Raw genomic sequence first — 15,368 nt, 5'->3', positions numbered from 1 at the left:
TTATTTTGAAGAGTAAGGAAGTTTAACTCAGTTTCACCATGCCACAATTCTGTTCTACGTACACGATTTCAAAAGAGAAAGGTTTATGGTATTTGTTAACTTCAGTATCATCCCAAACTCGACTGACTGGTGGTATTGCTGTAACACAGAATGATAAAGATGATAAGAGAACAGAAGAGCTGCCATGCTGGGTCAGACCATGGTCCATCTTGCCCAGCATCCTGTTTCCCGTACCAGTGATTCAGGGGGAGTGTACAGAACAGAGCAATTAGGGGGTGATCCCCCCTCACCTTATCTTCCACTGCAGATTTCTGGTAGTCAAAGGTTTAGGGTCACCACAAGTATGGAGTTGCGTCCTGGACAAATCTTGGTTAATAGCCATTGATGGCCCTATTCTTCATTAATGTATCTAGTTCTTTTTTGAACCCTGTTATACTTTTGGCCATCACAACATCCCATGGCAATAAGTACCACAGGTTTGTTGTGTGAAATTTAATTCCTCTTGTTTGTATTAAACCTGCTGCCTAGTAATTAAGATGGGAGAAGAAAAGCTGGACACACTTGGAAAACAAAACATGTAAGCAACAAATCAGTTTAACCTCGTTGCAATAATCCAAGTAAAAACTGACAAATATTACTATCTTGGAAGTGTAACAAACACCCTTCTATGATTATTCCGCCCACATCCCCCATGGAAAAATATCAGTGCCATTCACCTGGAAGAAAAGAAAATACGAAAGGTCTGAACTTTTTGTGTGTTTAACTGTAATCATTTATAAAAACAATTCTTAACAGAGAGCACACATGCAAGTTCCTCAGATGGGGGCTCAGGGTTTTATAGGTGATTGATTTTACACATCAGCCAGTATATCATACTCTGATTGAAACATACACATTTTACAGCCATATTTAGGTCAGTTTAACATTGTTAATTATAACTTTATTCCATCTTAAGAAAAAAAAGCTGGAAGATTGCCAGTAACTTAACTGTAAAAGCTGGCATTCTCCATGGTCATTTGCTTGATGATAAATTTCACAGATGTGTTCACAGTATTAGTAATAAAGAAAAAAAACCCTGCCTTTAAAGCTACTCTTTTGAGTCAATGGCAAAAATTAGAAGTCTGCTATTTCAACATACTGAAATATAAACTATTCATGTGCATTCTCTCTTCAGCATGTGCACGTAATTCCTATTAATGTTACTGGCAGTACACATGAGCATCGAAGGGAAAATAAAATCTATAAAGTGTAATTAGTTTCACAATTTTGCTACTATCTTTCTACTCCAATGTTTTAAAGAGATTTCACAACATTCAAAATTCTTGCTTCTGTGCAATGACAAACTAATTCACAACTTGCAAGAGTAGTGCTGACTCTGTTAGCTGAAATGGAAAGAGATAAATTGGCCTTTCACAGCAGCATACTCTCCATCTAATTCTCCTCTCACTTACACCAGTGTAATCAGGAACAAGTCCGGTTCAGGCAGTGGAATAGTTCCATATTTACAGCAGCTCAATGGCAACCAGAATTTGGCCGTCTGCATTTAACAGAGGCAAGACAAGAAGGATTCTATTTTCATAACATGCAATACATTTTTTGAAATGGAGGACCTGCTCATGCTGCCTTTCAAGTCAATGGGAGCTAGGCCCAGATAGAATAGGCTTTCACTTCCAAAGAAGCTTACATAAAATTGTATTACTGGTTTATCAGAGATAGTCTTAATATGACAAATGTTTATTATAATTTGCATATGAAAAAGCTTTGTGGTGAATAGAACGAACGTTAGCCAGAAAACCTGTAGCTTAGGAAAAACGGGCATAACAAACCTTAAAATATGATTCTTAGAAACCACAGACACAATAAGTTCACATAACACAAAACAACCAAGTACAAAACAAACACCACAAATTTCCCTCTTCCACCACTCCTCTCCTCTCCTCAAGCTTAGGAGAATAGATGGAGTTTGTAGCATGCTGACAGGTTAACAGATTGAGCTATTTCAGAGAGCAAGTTCCTAAGTCATGTGGCACTAGAGGAAACACCCTGAGCATCTTTACTTACTACAGCGGTGGCAGTATTGCATAGAGAGAGGTGATCTGTAGAGGCTCCTCCTAAGCCATTCAGGACTTCCTAGGTCAAAACCAATACCTTCAGCTTTTATAGGGGAGGGAATCAATGCAACTGATGAGAATCAGTATATCATACTGCTGGCAAGATATACCACTTAGCTAGCAGGATGCTGCCAAACTGTGTACCAGCTTTAGTTTGTTGGTGGAGTTAATGTATGGCACAATATAGAGACAAATTGAGTAATCTAATCTTAAAGTGACAATGGTAGTGTGAGACAAGGTGGGTGAGGTAATATCTTTTATTGGACCAACTTCTGTTGGTGACAGAGACAAGCTTTCGAGCTTACACAGAGCTCTTCTTCAGTTCAGGAAAAAGGCCATCATGGCCACTGCTGTTACCTGATCATGTAACAGCAGCTGGGATTGCAAATTCAGAGAGCAAAAAGTCCTTCAAAGGGACATATATAAATCCTCACTTTATTTTCTAGTTACTTCCCCCAACCCATCAACATCAGTTCAGTCTTATCCAGATTAAGCCTGAACCGGTTAGTCGTCATTACTACCCCAGATGTCAGGCCAACACTGGGTCAAGGCCACTGCCAATGCTGACTGGATTAGATAAGAAAGATACAGAACTGGGTATCATCAGCCTACTGAAACCACTGCAACCCCTATCTCCTTATTAATGATCTGAAAGGCCATGTCCAAGCTTACAGTGGCACAGCTGCATCGGGACAGGGACAGAGGGGGGACAGAGCTCTCCTGTCGACATAATAAAACCAGCTCAATGAGTGGCAGAAGCTATAGTTGTGTCGCTCAGGGTTGGGGATTTTTTACACCCCTGAGCCACAAAAGTTTTGCCCACATAAATGCTAGTATAGAGTGAATAAAGAGCAAGATAATGAAATTTTTTCATGGTTTTAAGCTGAGAGGGGCAGCATATACTAACAAAGACAGAGAAATCATACTAAAAGCAGCAAGGGAAGTGGAAAGGAGAAAGAGAAGATTAATCTTGGAAAGATACACAATAATACAAATAATCCAGATGAACGGTGTCCACAGTGCTGGAAAAAATCACAAAGAAATAATGCTGAGAGAGAACTAGAGGTGATCATAGTCAACAAATTAAATATTATCAATTTGAAATATGAAATGACAGCACAAAAGGTAATGAAGTTTGGGCTGCAGAAAGAAAGGTATCACATCACAGGACAAAGGGCTGACAGCTTCTCTCTGTAAAGATGTGGTGTGCCTATATGAACCTGAAATATGGCATTCAGTTTTACACACCTCATTAGCAAAAATATTGACAAATTGGAGGGAATTCAGAGAAGAGCAACAGAAATGATTTTGAGCCTGAAGGACTGTCTTACAAAGAAAGATTAAACAAGTCAAATAAGAATAGCTTTACTATGAGGTGACTAACTGGGAGATGTAACAATCGTTTATATGTCTGAAGGGTGTAAACACCAGGAAGAGAGAGTAATTATTTAGTATTGTACAATGGAATATAATTCTGAGGTTGAAGTTAAGAGGAGGAAAATTAGTCAGGATATCATGAAGGTCTTCTCAATTAGTGTAACTATTCAGGCTTCCAGTCAGGTTCTTATATGCCCCCATTACTTGGTATCTGACTGCATGTAATCTCTGGAATAATCCCCTAAAGTAAACAGCAGACATCACCACATGTTTAGTTATTTAAAACTATTACTAGACTGAAACTATACTATAAATACTAGAAAATAGCATTGCTATTGCAAAGGGGTGGGCTAGATGACCTAAGGTATTAAAGGCTTTAAAGACAGTTCCAGATCGTTCCACCTTACAAAGAGACATCTCCGTGAACAGGGCAAAGCCAGATCATTTATAGGTGGGTTTTCCAATTTGATTTTCTTTTTGAACCCTATCCTATACCCAGTATCTCCCACAAGAATCACCCTGAAAATAGTTCGGTGGTGACACTGCATTACTGCTCACTGTATATTTAGGAGTCTAAAAAAGTGCCTCTCCTTTCTCTTTCAGCATGAATACATCAAAACATGAAAAAGAGTCAATACAAAATAAACAAATAAAAAAAGATGAATATTCTCACCCAGGATAGCCCTCCATTGTCCAGATGAATAAATGAAAAGCACCCCTCCTTCAACCCTATTTATACTCTCTATGCATCCCATTCTTGAAAACCCAGCTACATGCATAAGGCATGCTCTGAATAATCACACCCAGGTCCTATACAGCACCTTTCAACAGTAGATCACAAAGCAATTGGCAAAAAAACCCAACCCCCCACCCCAAAAAAAAAAAACCTTAGAAGTAACTTTATCCCCATTTTATAGATGGGGAAATGGAGGCTTCCCCAAGGTAATCCAGAAGGCTAGAAGCAGCACTAGGAATAGAAACCAGGTCTCCACAGTCCCAGTCTAGAGCTCTGTCCACTAGGTCACTATATGAGCTTTTGCTGGATCTAGGGAGATGCAACTTTCTGAGTCAAATGCCCTTCATCAGGGATGCCCTGCCAATTAAAACAGGGAACTTGTTGCTCAAACACTCCCACTGATTTCAAATGCCCTAAGAGCAAATGAGAAGAGGATGGGGACTCTCACTGCACAGGATAGGTCCTGTTGACCTCACTACTGTAGGGGTATCATAGAATCTGCGCCTGAGGGCTCTGAAGGTAAAACCAACATCCTGAGGGAGGAATCTCTTGTTGCAGTTCCACGAGGAAAGAGAAAAAACCCTGACAATGAATTATGACAATAGGAAAAAAACCTAAAGGAGTTAACTTGTTTGGGCCTAGCTGCTCAAATATGAGCATATACATTATTAACAGATGCAGAGGCTGAGCAAATGTTAGACCCCAGGGAGAAGGTAAATACTGTTCAGTTATATGCAAACAAGGCATTAATAATGAGCTCTGAAGACTACAAGCCTGCTGTTTAGTTCAATGTTAATAGTTTTGTCAGTGAAAGAAACAGTATATCCCATCAAATTGCGAAGAACTTTCCAGAACCCCAGCACTCTCCAAATATGGTTCTTTTGTGTATTCATTGATTGTGTGCTCAGAAAAGTAGCCAGAATGAAATATTTTCTTTTATCTGAAAGGATACTGTAAAGCAATCAGTTAAAAAATGTTATGTCATCACCTCAGTGATACCAATGCCCACTGACGATCTACTCAGCAAGCAGGAAAGTCTGTCCCCATTGCACAGCCCAAGTAACCCAGCTGCGTGCTGAAGAGATTGTGGCCAGCTGTGGAGTGGCCAGTTCTTCAGTTTCCGGGCTACAGTAGCTCCTTGAGACTGGTGTACTGTCTCCATGATGTGGAGAAGCAGAATGGCCAGTGGACCTACATAGTTGTGAATTTCACCAGCACTGTCCATCCCTGCCCTTGGCACCCACTCCATAGTTGCATGTAGGGAGCCACTGTGGAGATCTCCCTTCCCCATACATAACCCAAATCTATCCTTTGTGGTGAAGTCTGGAACTTCCATACCCACAGCTGGAAGAGCAAGATTTGTTCCTCGTATATTAGTGATTCATGACATTCTGTACTTCTTTTTTTATTATTCAGTAAGGGAGAGGAATGGATGCTGCTTACTAACCTTCTGCTTTGATGACCATAATCCTTTGCTCCAGGTCAATTAAGGGGTGTACCAGACACAGTCTAGGTTCCTGCTTCTGACTGATGAAAACGCCATTCTGATTCACAACCATCCAGCTTCGGTCATAGAGCAATCCTTGGTTTCCTACAGGCCACTCAGAAACCTGGCATAGCAACAGAAAAAAAAATACAATCGGAAAGAAAACTCAACATCAATTATTTAATAAAGATCTCTAGCTGCAGTAGTGGAAAGGCACTGCACAAAAAGGAAAGGGAAAAGAAACTTTCCCTTCATGAAATCCTTTGAAACTGAAATAGGAAAACTCATGTATATGTCAGTGTCAGCCTTGTTAACAGAAGCTTTAATTATCAAATCAAAGACAAATATCTCTGTAAGAAGGTGCCAGATCTAAATTGAGTTTTATTGCTATTGTTTGTTACATGTCACCATGCTTTTAGTCACCACAATTAACAAGTGGGGCTGTGAGAAGATAGTGAACATCATTCGTGAAATTTGTTGGAAAATGTTCTCAGCTTTAATCTGGGCCACTTTAGGATTCTCGCAATTCCATTTTTCATATCCAAATATAGGACATTTAACAAAATGTGTCTGAATGCAAAAATCAATTTTTTTAAAAAAGAACAATTTGAAATTCAACATATTGAAAATTTCAAGATTTTTTGCTCAAATGAAACCCTGAGTTTTTCTGTGAAACTGAAACTACTTTATGAAATCCAAAGTAAAATGAGAGAACCTCAGTTTAAGGATTTCCATTTAGTTGAAAGCTGGGCTTTTAAACATATTGCCTCAGATCATGTGTACTCTCCAGTAGCAGTAAAATATTTAGAGAGTTAACCATGACTAAGCTTTGTTGTATTTTCAGATATGTTAGTTGAGATACTCCCTGAACAGTCCATGTGATTATTGGGGAGCTAACTGGCAAGGTACCTCTAGCAAGTAAATATTGAGGGCCAAATTCTGCTCTCAGATACATGTATACACTTCCTATTGTGCATCTACTGGAGGGCAAAATTCAGCCTCGAGTGACTGATAATGTCAGCATAATTTACAGTTTTTTTTAAATCAAGTTTCTGATAGAACATCGTTAGCATCTCCACAACTGAAAACAAACTTTAAAACTTCTAAAAGGCTTTATTTTCCCCCTTGCTGATATTTATAAGGGCCTTTGCAACCTCTCAGTCAGACCTTTCAGCAGCAGCCATTTAAAATTCCTGGCCAGAGTGCTGTAAAATGCATCAAGTGCACAAACAAACAAATATTTTTCTACTTCCTTTTAAAAATTAGAATAATTTTATGTGCTCCTTGTTACCTACACTGTAGATATAGAATTTTCAGCCAGAAATCTGATATTCAAGCTGGCGAATAAAGGCAACACGACTTATGAACATACTTAGAACTAAACATGTCTTAAGTGCCTTCCTCAATCAGGGCCTTAAATAATGCACTATATAGTGATAGGCACTATTCAGAAAAAAATCAGATAAATGATAGATAGATAGATAGATAGATAGATAGATAGATAGATAGATAGATAGATAGATAGATAGATAGATAGATAGAAAGATAGATAGATAGATAGCAACAATTTACTTTGCCTGTTGTAGATTCAGGATGATTATAGGAACCTCCATGATCCAACTTTGAGATGCTGCACCCGTGACTGCATGTCCACAACACACTTCTCCCTCTTCCCCAGGATATTGATCACTATTGCATAGCTAACCTAAGGTGCCCAGTAATAAGGCCCCTCCACTTATGTCACTGACATTTGCCAAGTGCTTCCTTTTCCCTCTACATCAGAACTCCTATTATCTTTATACTACCAGGATCCCAGATAATAAAGTTGCAATAATATAAGCTAATTGCATGCCCCACCTCTTGGGCAGAGCATCAGTAAATGACATAGTTAACTTTTCAGCATATGATGTCTGGAGATGCTCAGGTGAATATGAAACGCCTCCATTCACCTATGTATCTAGGCCTGAAACTCAGGAGGATCAGAGCTTGACAATCCATTCCTTGATTGCCCATTGCAAGAAGGGCAGGAGACCAACAGAAAGACCAAATTCTTCCTATTTCCCACACTGGCTAATCTTCTTCTCCACCAGTCATGAGCCAGACCATTGCATAATAAAGTCAATTCACGTTATTGGTCCACCGATTGGCCTACCTGCTTTTAGCTAAAAAGAGTTCTGTGCAAATCAAACAAAATTTAGCCAGAAAAGTAAGCAGAGCACAGTGCTTAGTGATGCTTCAATTCAGATTTTCCATTAGAAACCCCTGTTTTCATCTTTTTAGAATTCTTTTTTAAAATGCTTTTTGACTTGATTTTTTTTCTAATTACAATAGAGTGGGTATTACAGTTTGGAACATATGAAGAGAATTAACTGAGCAAGTTTTAAATTATACAAGTGTAAGAAAAGTTCACGTTCACACACCTGTATATATTGTTGTCCACTGATAACTAAAAGTATATGTTGTATTTTCAATGAAAACTATTTATATAGTCTTGGGTGATACCATGTAATTTTTATAGTTTAGAATCTGTGGTAAGAATAATAAAGTTATTAATGTTTAAAGTCTTAACCTTTTTTCATTGAGCATGGTGCATTATGTAACAATACAAAATTAATGGACATGAAATGTTCATGTTTAAAAATGCATACTTTAAACAATCTTGTGTATATTAAAAGAAGGTGGGTGAGGGTGAGAATTTCTTCATCTCTGGTTTGATTGCCCCCCCCACTTGTCTGAAATAAAAACTGAAAGGACATGAAAATAGAGCTTCCTCCCCAAAAGTCCATAAAACGTCCTCTTCCATCTGGGTCCTCTGCTTTCTGTGCATTTGGTAACACATGCATGGAGCAGGACTGGGCAGTCAACAAATTCTCCTTGTCAAACACATTTTATAAGATATATGGAGTAGAAACTAACTATCCCCCTGTTAGTTCCAGATCCCCACCTTCATTTTCATCCCCTGCAGTCTCATTTTCTCTTGGCATCCCGTGCCTTATGTGCTAGGGCAGCTAGACACAGGAGGAGTGAAGTTTTAGAGTTAGTGGGTTATATTAACAGACTTTTCACTAGAGAGGAGGTCAAACAGCGATTTTTAATTAGTCATGAGATGGGGTATGGAGGTACCTGCTGCATCTTGCAGTTCTACTCCTAGTCATTGAAAAAAGGCCAAGTAATACACATATTCACCAACTTTATCTTTTGATGACCCAATCCTGCACCCAGTGTCAATGGCAGTTTTGCCAAAGCACAAACAGTTTAACAGAACTTTCTTCTGCACATGCACAGTCTGGCATTTCTTTCTTTCTTTCTTTCTGAAATGCAACAGAACATATTCTCGCATTCAGACCTATATACTCTCCATGCCAAGTTTTCAATCTTAAAAGCATGGGATTCAAGCCTGCATTGAAGTAACAAACCTGATCTTGATCTCCTGTATGGAGGCAAAAGGCAAGAATGCACTTACTGCAGTATAAAATTTAAAGCCCTAATAGTTTAATCCGTTTAGAGATGTTCCACCACCATCAAAAAGTAGAATCCAAATTGTAAGTGGTAAAAACTTTTTTATCCCCCGATAACTTTTTTATCCCCCGATAAAAATGACCAAAGGGATTTTACTTTTAAAAATTGAAATGGAACTGAAATTCTAAAGAAATAGAACCTTGTAACCAGTGACTAAGCATAGACAATTTCAATCAAAATGACAAACGTTTCAGAAAGTTATGAGCTTTGTGAAGGCTGGTATTAGAACAGATATTGTTCAGCAACATTAACTGAAACAGTCCCTACTACTAGGATCACTATATCTGGAGACTGGCAAAGTCTGTGATTTTCAGTATAAGCTAACTTTTTTTGTGACAAATGACAGAGATGCAGAATGATCGAATTCCTGTGACAATCTGAAAGGCCATATTTAGTTTTCAAAATTTCATTCCTTCTCCATTCCTTTTTGGGAAGGTAGTTCTAGAATGTTTCACTTCAAACACCAATGTGTCTAGCATCTGAGCCTTTCATCTTTCAAAATGAGGAAGGCTGAAGTTACAATAGTGACACTTAGGGTATGTCTACTGTGACAGGGTCAGGCCAGATGGCTACAGAAGAGTGATAGAAGGCAGATATATTAGCCCCAGGTTAAGTAGGTCCCTTTTCCCTTGGTAAGGTAACAGGAAAGGTTCCAGAACAATCAGGAACTTTCTGGAAACAATTAAGGCAGAAAGGCTGATTAGAACACCTGTAGCCAATCAAGAAGCTGCTAGACTCAATTAAGGCAGGCTAATCAGGGCACCTGGGTTTAAAAAAAGAACCTCACTTCAGTTTGTGGTGTGTGCAAGGAGCTGGGAGCAAGAGGCGCAAGAAGCTGAGAGTGAGAAGGCGTACTACTGGAAGACTGAGAAGTACAAGCATTATTAGACAACAGGAGGGAGGTCCTGTGATGAGAATAAAGAAGGTGTTGGGAGGAGGCCATGGGGAATTAGCCCAGGGACTTGTAGCTGTCATGCAGCAGTTACAGGAGCCACTGTAGACAGCTGCAATCCACAGGGCCCTGGGCTGGAACCCGAAGTAGAGGGCGGGCCTGGGTTCCCCCCATCCCTCCAACTCCCTACCTGATACCGGAAGAGTTGAACTGGACTGTGGGTTCCACCAGAGGGGAAGGTCTCTGGCCTGTTCCCCGATCCACTAGGTGGATCAGCAGAGACTGCGGGGATTGTTCTTCCTCCTTTCCCCATGCTGCCCAGTGATGAGGCTAATTGAGTGAACAGCAGATTTGAGCCATGACAGTGGCCAAACTGAGGGCTGCCATGAACTTCTGAGGTGAGAAAATCCGCCAATAAGCGCAGGACCCACCAAGGCAGAGGAGGAACTTTGTCACACTACCCTGTAATTAAGAACGCACGACTACCCTGTGCCAGCAGACTTGGGTTCATGGGGCTTGGGCCAAAGGGCTGTTAAATTGAGGTGTGGAGATCTGAGCTCAGGCTGGATGGAACCCAGGCTCTGGGACATTGTGAGGCAGGAGGGTACCAGTGCTCAGGCTCCAGCCCAAGCATCTACACCACAGTTAAACAGCCCCTTAGCCTGAGCCTCGTGAGCTCATGTCAGCTGGCACTGGACAGTCGCAGATGTCTAATTGCAGTGTAGACATATCCCTACAGTCTTAGGGAGAGTGACTCACTCTGCAATTAGCAATGAGATGGGGTGTGGAGGTATCTGCTCCATCTTGCAGTCCTACTCCTAGCCATTGAAAAGAGGCCAAGCAGTAACTGGATTTAGAATGGATTTAAGTGACTTCCATGAAATATTGATAACCAAAGAAAGCTCATCTGACTTGAAAAATACCATGTCAAAATAAACAATAGCTTTTAGATTTTACCCTCAGCTGGACTGGTAATAAAATGAGGACAGTAAGCCTTTATGGCTTTTTACAAATGGTGAGCTGGGGGTTGCTATTTTTACGGCTTTTGCAGGCAGAAAATTTGATTGAGTGATTTTTCATAGGGCAGACCTACACATCAAGTGGTGAGTGACAAGTCTAGTTCTGTCTCTAAGAGTTTTGAAGCAAGAACTCTGTGAAGACAGGTGTGAATGATGAGAATAATGAAAGGAAAGAACCCTTCCTGACCTGCTTAGCTTCTTCCCATTCCACATCTCTTCCTGCCTCTCTAACTTCTCCTCCTGGCGGTCTCATCACCAACTTAAAATTAACACAACCAACACTAAACTCTTAGTCTTTGCTTCCAAACACTTTCCTCTGTTCTCTGTCACTCTTGATATGACCTCCATTCTCCACATGGCTGGAACCCATAATCTGGGGTCTTCTCAACTCTTGACCCTCCCATCCAGGCCTGCTTCCATGCTGTTCTTTATGCATAAAACATCCTTCCTGAACTGATCAGCAAAGCCATTTTACTCTCTTTCTACTAGTCCCTCCTCAGACCCCATCTCTGCTCTGACATGTATAAGAAATGGACCAATTAATGCTGGCTAGTTTGAGAAACAGGTGAGGATAGCTGAAACTTAGATATATATAAACTCCAATATCTAATGCACATAAAGCATGTATATACTTAATTGTGTATCCACCTTATTGCTCAGATTCTCAAACGTATTTAAATGGGAGGCAGATGCCTAAATACCTCAGAGGATCTAGGCCTGCGTCTATTTGTATTTGTACAGTGCTTAGCACACTGAACCTGATGCTGATTGAGCCTCTATCCACCGCTTCAGTGCAAGTGTCAAATACTAAACAACTATAAATTACATTTCTAGTACTATTAAAAGCTGACTATAAACCTGGGAGGCTGGATGGCCATCTGTCTTGGATGGTTTAGACACAACAAATCCTGCATTTTGGCAGGGGGTTAGACTAGATGAGGTTTGCGGTCCCTTCTAACCCTATGATTCTATGGCAAGGCTAACAAAATTTCATAATCTACCTGCAATTTCTCAGCTAACTTAGATATGTTTAGTCTATAAGCATATACAGTAGGTGCTGCACCACAGGGGTCCATGGGGAAGGCCGGGTATCGTGAGAGTGCAAAGAACCCTGGAGGCCTGAGCCAGGCACAATCACATAGCGGTTCTTCAGGGGAGTGCAAGGTTTGAGTGAGTTTAGCACCGCTGTGATGCTAGCCTCCCCAAAGTGGGCTTGGAGGGAAGATATCTGGCCCTGCTTGTGTGGGAAAAATGCATAATGCACCCTTTCACTCCAAGATACATCCTGTCTGTGCCTGGATACACAGCATCCAAATCCTCTAGCAGAGACTTATTGTGTGGCACAACTCTCCTGACAGCAGCCTACGGCTTAAAGCCACAGTTTAACCCTATGCATGCCTGCCTGGTGTATGGACGTCTAGGCAGCAGTAAAACATTTTGGCAGGAGTGAGCTTTTATAATACAATTCAAAAAACTGCAGCAGTTGAATTAAGGTTAAAACATTCTTTTATAAAATGCAGGGTGTACTTGGCTTTTGTAGACAGGTAATTAAAGTTTGTTTTTGTATTTTCCAAGGCTGTGCCTCTGAATTAATGGCAGTGTTCATCATACACAAAACCAAGACATTTTATATGTTTATATAAAAATTGACTTCCATGGTCATACTTCATTATATTTTGTTTTAAACTCCCTCATATTTTAAAAATATGATTATCGTATCATTTGAGAGGCTATATTTTAAACACAGGTGATTTGTCACCAAGCTTGACCCCAATTTTCACTCAGATGTGAGATAGTGACCCGCACTGGTAAGTTTCCATAAGGAAAGTTATACCATTATTGACATTCATTAAATTGCTCCACAGCACAGTGCGAAGCAAAGTCAGATTCTAGGTCAATGTGCAGCGCATACACCTATTTCATCATGCATTATTTAAAAAAAAAAAAAAGTCGCAGCTAAGGTGACCATATTATTAACTTGGCAAAAAAGCAATTAAAATCTTCAAAGAGTGAACTTTCAAATAGGGCTGCAACACTTAAATGTCATATTTCTGTTGCAAATGCATTTTTAATGATAACATTTCTTTGTAATGTAAATTAGCCTCTTCTCAATTATAACATGTTAATCAAGTTATTTCTCAATTGCTGCACACCCATCAATGCTTGCAGTCCATCACGTGTCATTTAATATAAGCATACTAATTACTTGACTACAATTTATTCAAGTTTTTCGGAATCCAAACTATTCATTTGGATACATATTACATGACAATTTTCTGGAGGGGGGAAGTTAGGAAAATTTAATAAATTTGCATTCCATGACTTCAGTCTAATTGAATTTCCCTCAAAAACTAAATATCCAAGTGTTCAGGAAATTTACAGTATAATTTTGAGAAAGTGAGCACTGCTTCTTGAAATAAGATTAATACTCACCTGCTATTGCCTTATACTTAACACAGAATATTCCTGAGAAGCTATGGGGGAAAAAATGGGGGATGGCTCAAACGAATCTCTAAAATTCATTTAAAATATATACAGTAACTCCTCACTTAACGTTGTAGTTATGTTCCTGAAAAATGCAACTTTAAGTGAAACGATGTTAAACTAATCCAATTTTCTCATAAGATTTGATGTAAATGCAGGGGGTTATGTTCCAAGGAAATTTTCTGGGGCAGACAAAAGGCATTATATACTGTACTGTACTGTGGTTGGGAAGTGCTCCTGGCTTACCCCACATAGGCACAGCCTACTGCAGGCAAGGACGCTAAGAAGCACCTTCGCAGCAGCAGTGGCAGCTTACCCAGAGAAGAACAGGCGCCGACTTTGCTGGGGGGATGCTCTAGGCCCACCTCTTCCCATCCATGCTCCACTCCAGGCCCACCTCTTCCCACCCCCACTCCACCTCCTCTCTGGAGCACGCCGCATCCCCGCTCCTTCCCCACCCCCAGAAAGTCCTAAGCGCTGCCAAACAGCTGTTTGGTGGTGGGGGAAGCACTGCGAGGGAGGGGGAGGAGGCGGAGAAGAGGAACTTGTGCAATGCTCCCTTGTAAAGTGGCTGCTCTTCCACAAAATCTTACATGCAGTGTATAGAGCAAGCACCCAAACGACGTTATTAGGGAGCATTGCACAACTTCAAATGAGCATAATTGAGCAGCGACGTAACTTTGAAACAACGTTAAGTGGGAGGACATTAATTGACGAGTTACTGTACCTCAAATGCAGAACAAGATTTGATTGGGTAGAGGTAAACGTTGGTGACAGTGATTGGCTTGCTCCCACTTCTGTATACTGGTATAGCACTCTCAGAAACAACAGCCCTGCTAGTCTCAGGTGTTTTCAATGCTGTAGATGAATTATTCCAGTGTCCCATGTCTGAGACAATAGTTTTCAGAGAGAATTTCTTTGCATTGTTGTTGGCAGAATGGTCATTCTGTATTGGAGATTTGACTGACTGTGTAATAGTCTCTCTTGTGGTGGTTTGGGAGGGAAACTTGAATTCTGATTCAGATAGCCTGGTTGCTATGATGAACTTTAGAAAGGTTTGTGCATCTTCAAAAGTAGACATATAGCCAAATGATATTCTCATGGACCCAGTGGGACGTCCATCAATTATATCTATGTCATCTCCACAGACATGGCCAGCCTAGATTGAAATAAAAGGAAAAGCAATGAGCTATTAGAACAAACTTTTCATTTTTTCCCTTCTTGTTTTACAACTTTATACTTCATTTTGCTAACTTCAAACAGAAAATCCGTTCCAAAAACAGCCTAATGAATACATGAATAGATTGGGAAAATGGAGAAAATCTTTTCATCTGTCTCATTTGCTACACATAATATCTATCCGTTCATCTAACTAATAAGGTACTTATATGTCCCCAAATACCATATAGGTAAGAACCTTGTTTGTAGACAAACACAAGCATGACCAACCCTTACCATGTTTTTCCAGAGCTCAGACATCAGCATTGCTATGAAATTGCTGGGCTGTATTTAACATCATATGAGCAACATGCAAAACACAGTAGAAGACTCCAGAGGTGTGTGAGAAAGAACAAGATGGTGAGACCTTTTAGTTTGAACAATCTGGTTTAATCCCACTGATTTATTGTTTAATGTTCAGTCAAAATTAAATAATGTGAACGCCTATGGGGGAAAATAGTTCATTTGGGTCACATTACAACCTTCAGTTACAAATCTAGAGAACCACAATTTAAATGGACGAAGT

General features: G+C 40.0%; 1 protein-coding gene across 1 annotated transcript in view; it reads right to left on the bottom strand.

The window, feature by feature from the left end:
* Positions 1–15,368, bottom strand: part of MOCOS (molybdenum cofactor sulfurase) — a 403,086-nt gene that overhangs the window by 35,258 nt on the left and 352,460 nt on the right. The window contains exons 8-9 of the mRNA XM_073332641.2: positions 14,352–14,783; positions 5,672–5,834 (exon numbers count right to left, since the gene is read on the bottom strand). Of these exons, the coding sequence (XP_073188742.1) occupies positions 5,672–5,834; positions 14,352–14,783 (595 nt within the window). The remainder of the gene's footprint in view (positions 1–5,671; positions 5,835–14,351; positions 14,784–15,368) is intronic.

Source organism: Lepidochelys kempii, chromosome 2, assembly GCF_965140285.1.
Source record: "Lepidochelys kempii isolate rLepKem1 chromosome 2, rLepKem1.hap1, whole genome shotgun sequence".
NCBI lineage: Eukaryota > Metazoa > Chordata > Testudines > Cheloniidae > Lepidochelys > Lepidochelys kempii.
The sequence above is the reverse complement of the archived record's forward strand: the minus strand, read 5'-3'. Positions and strand labels throughout refer to the sequence as shown.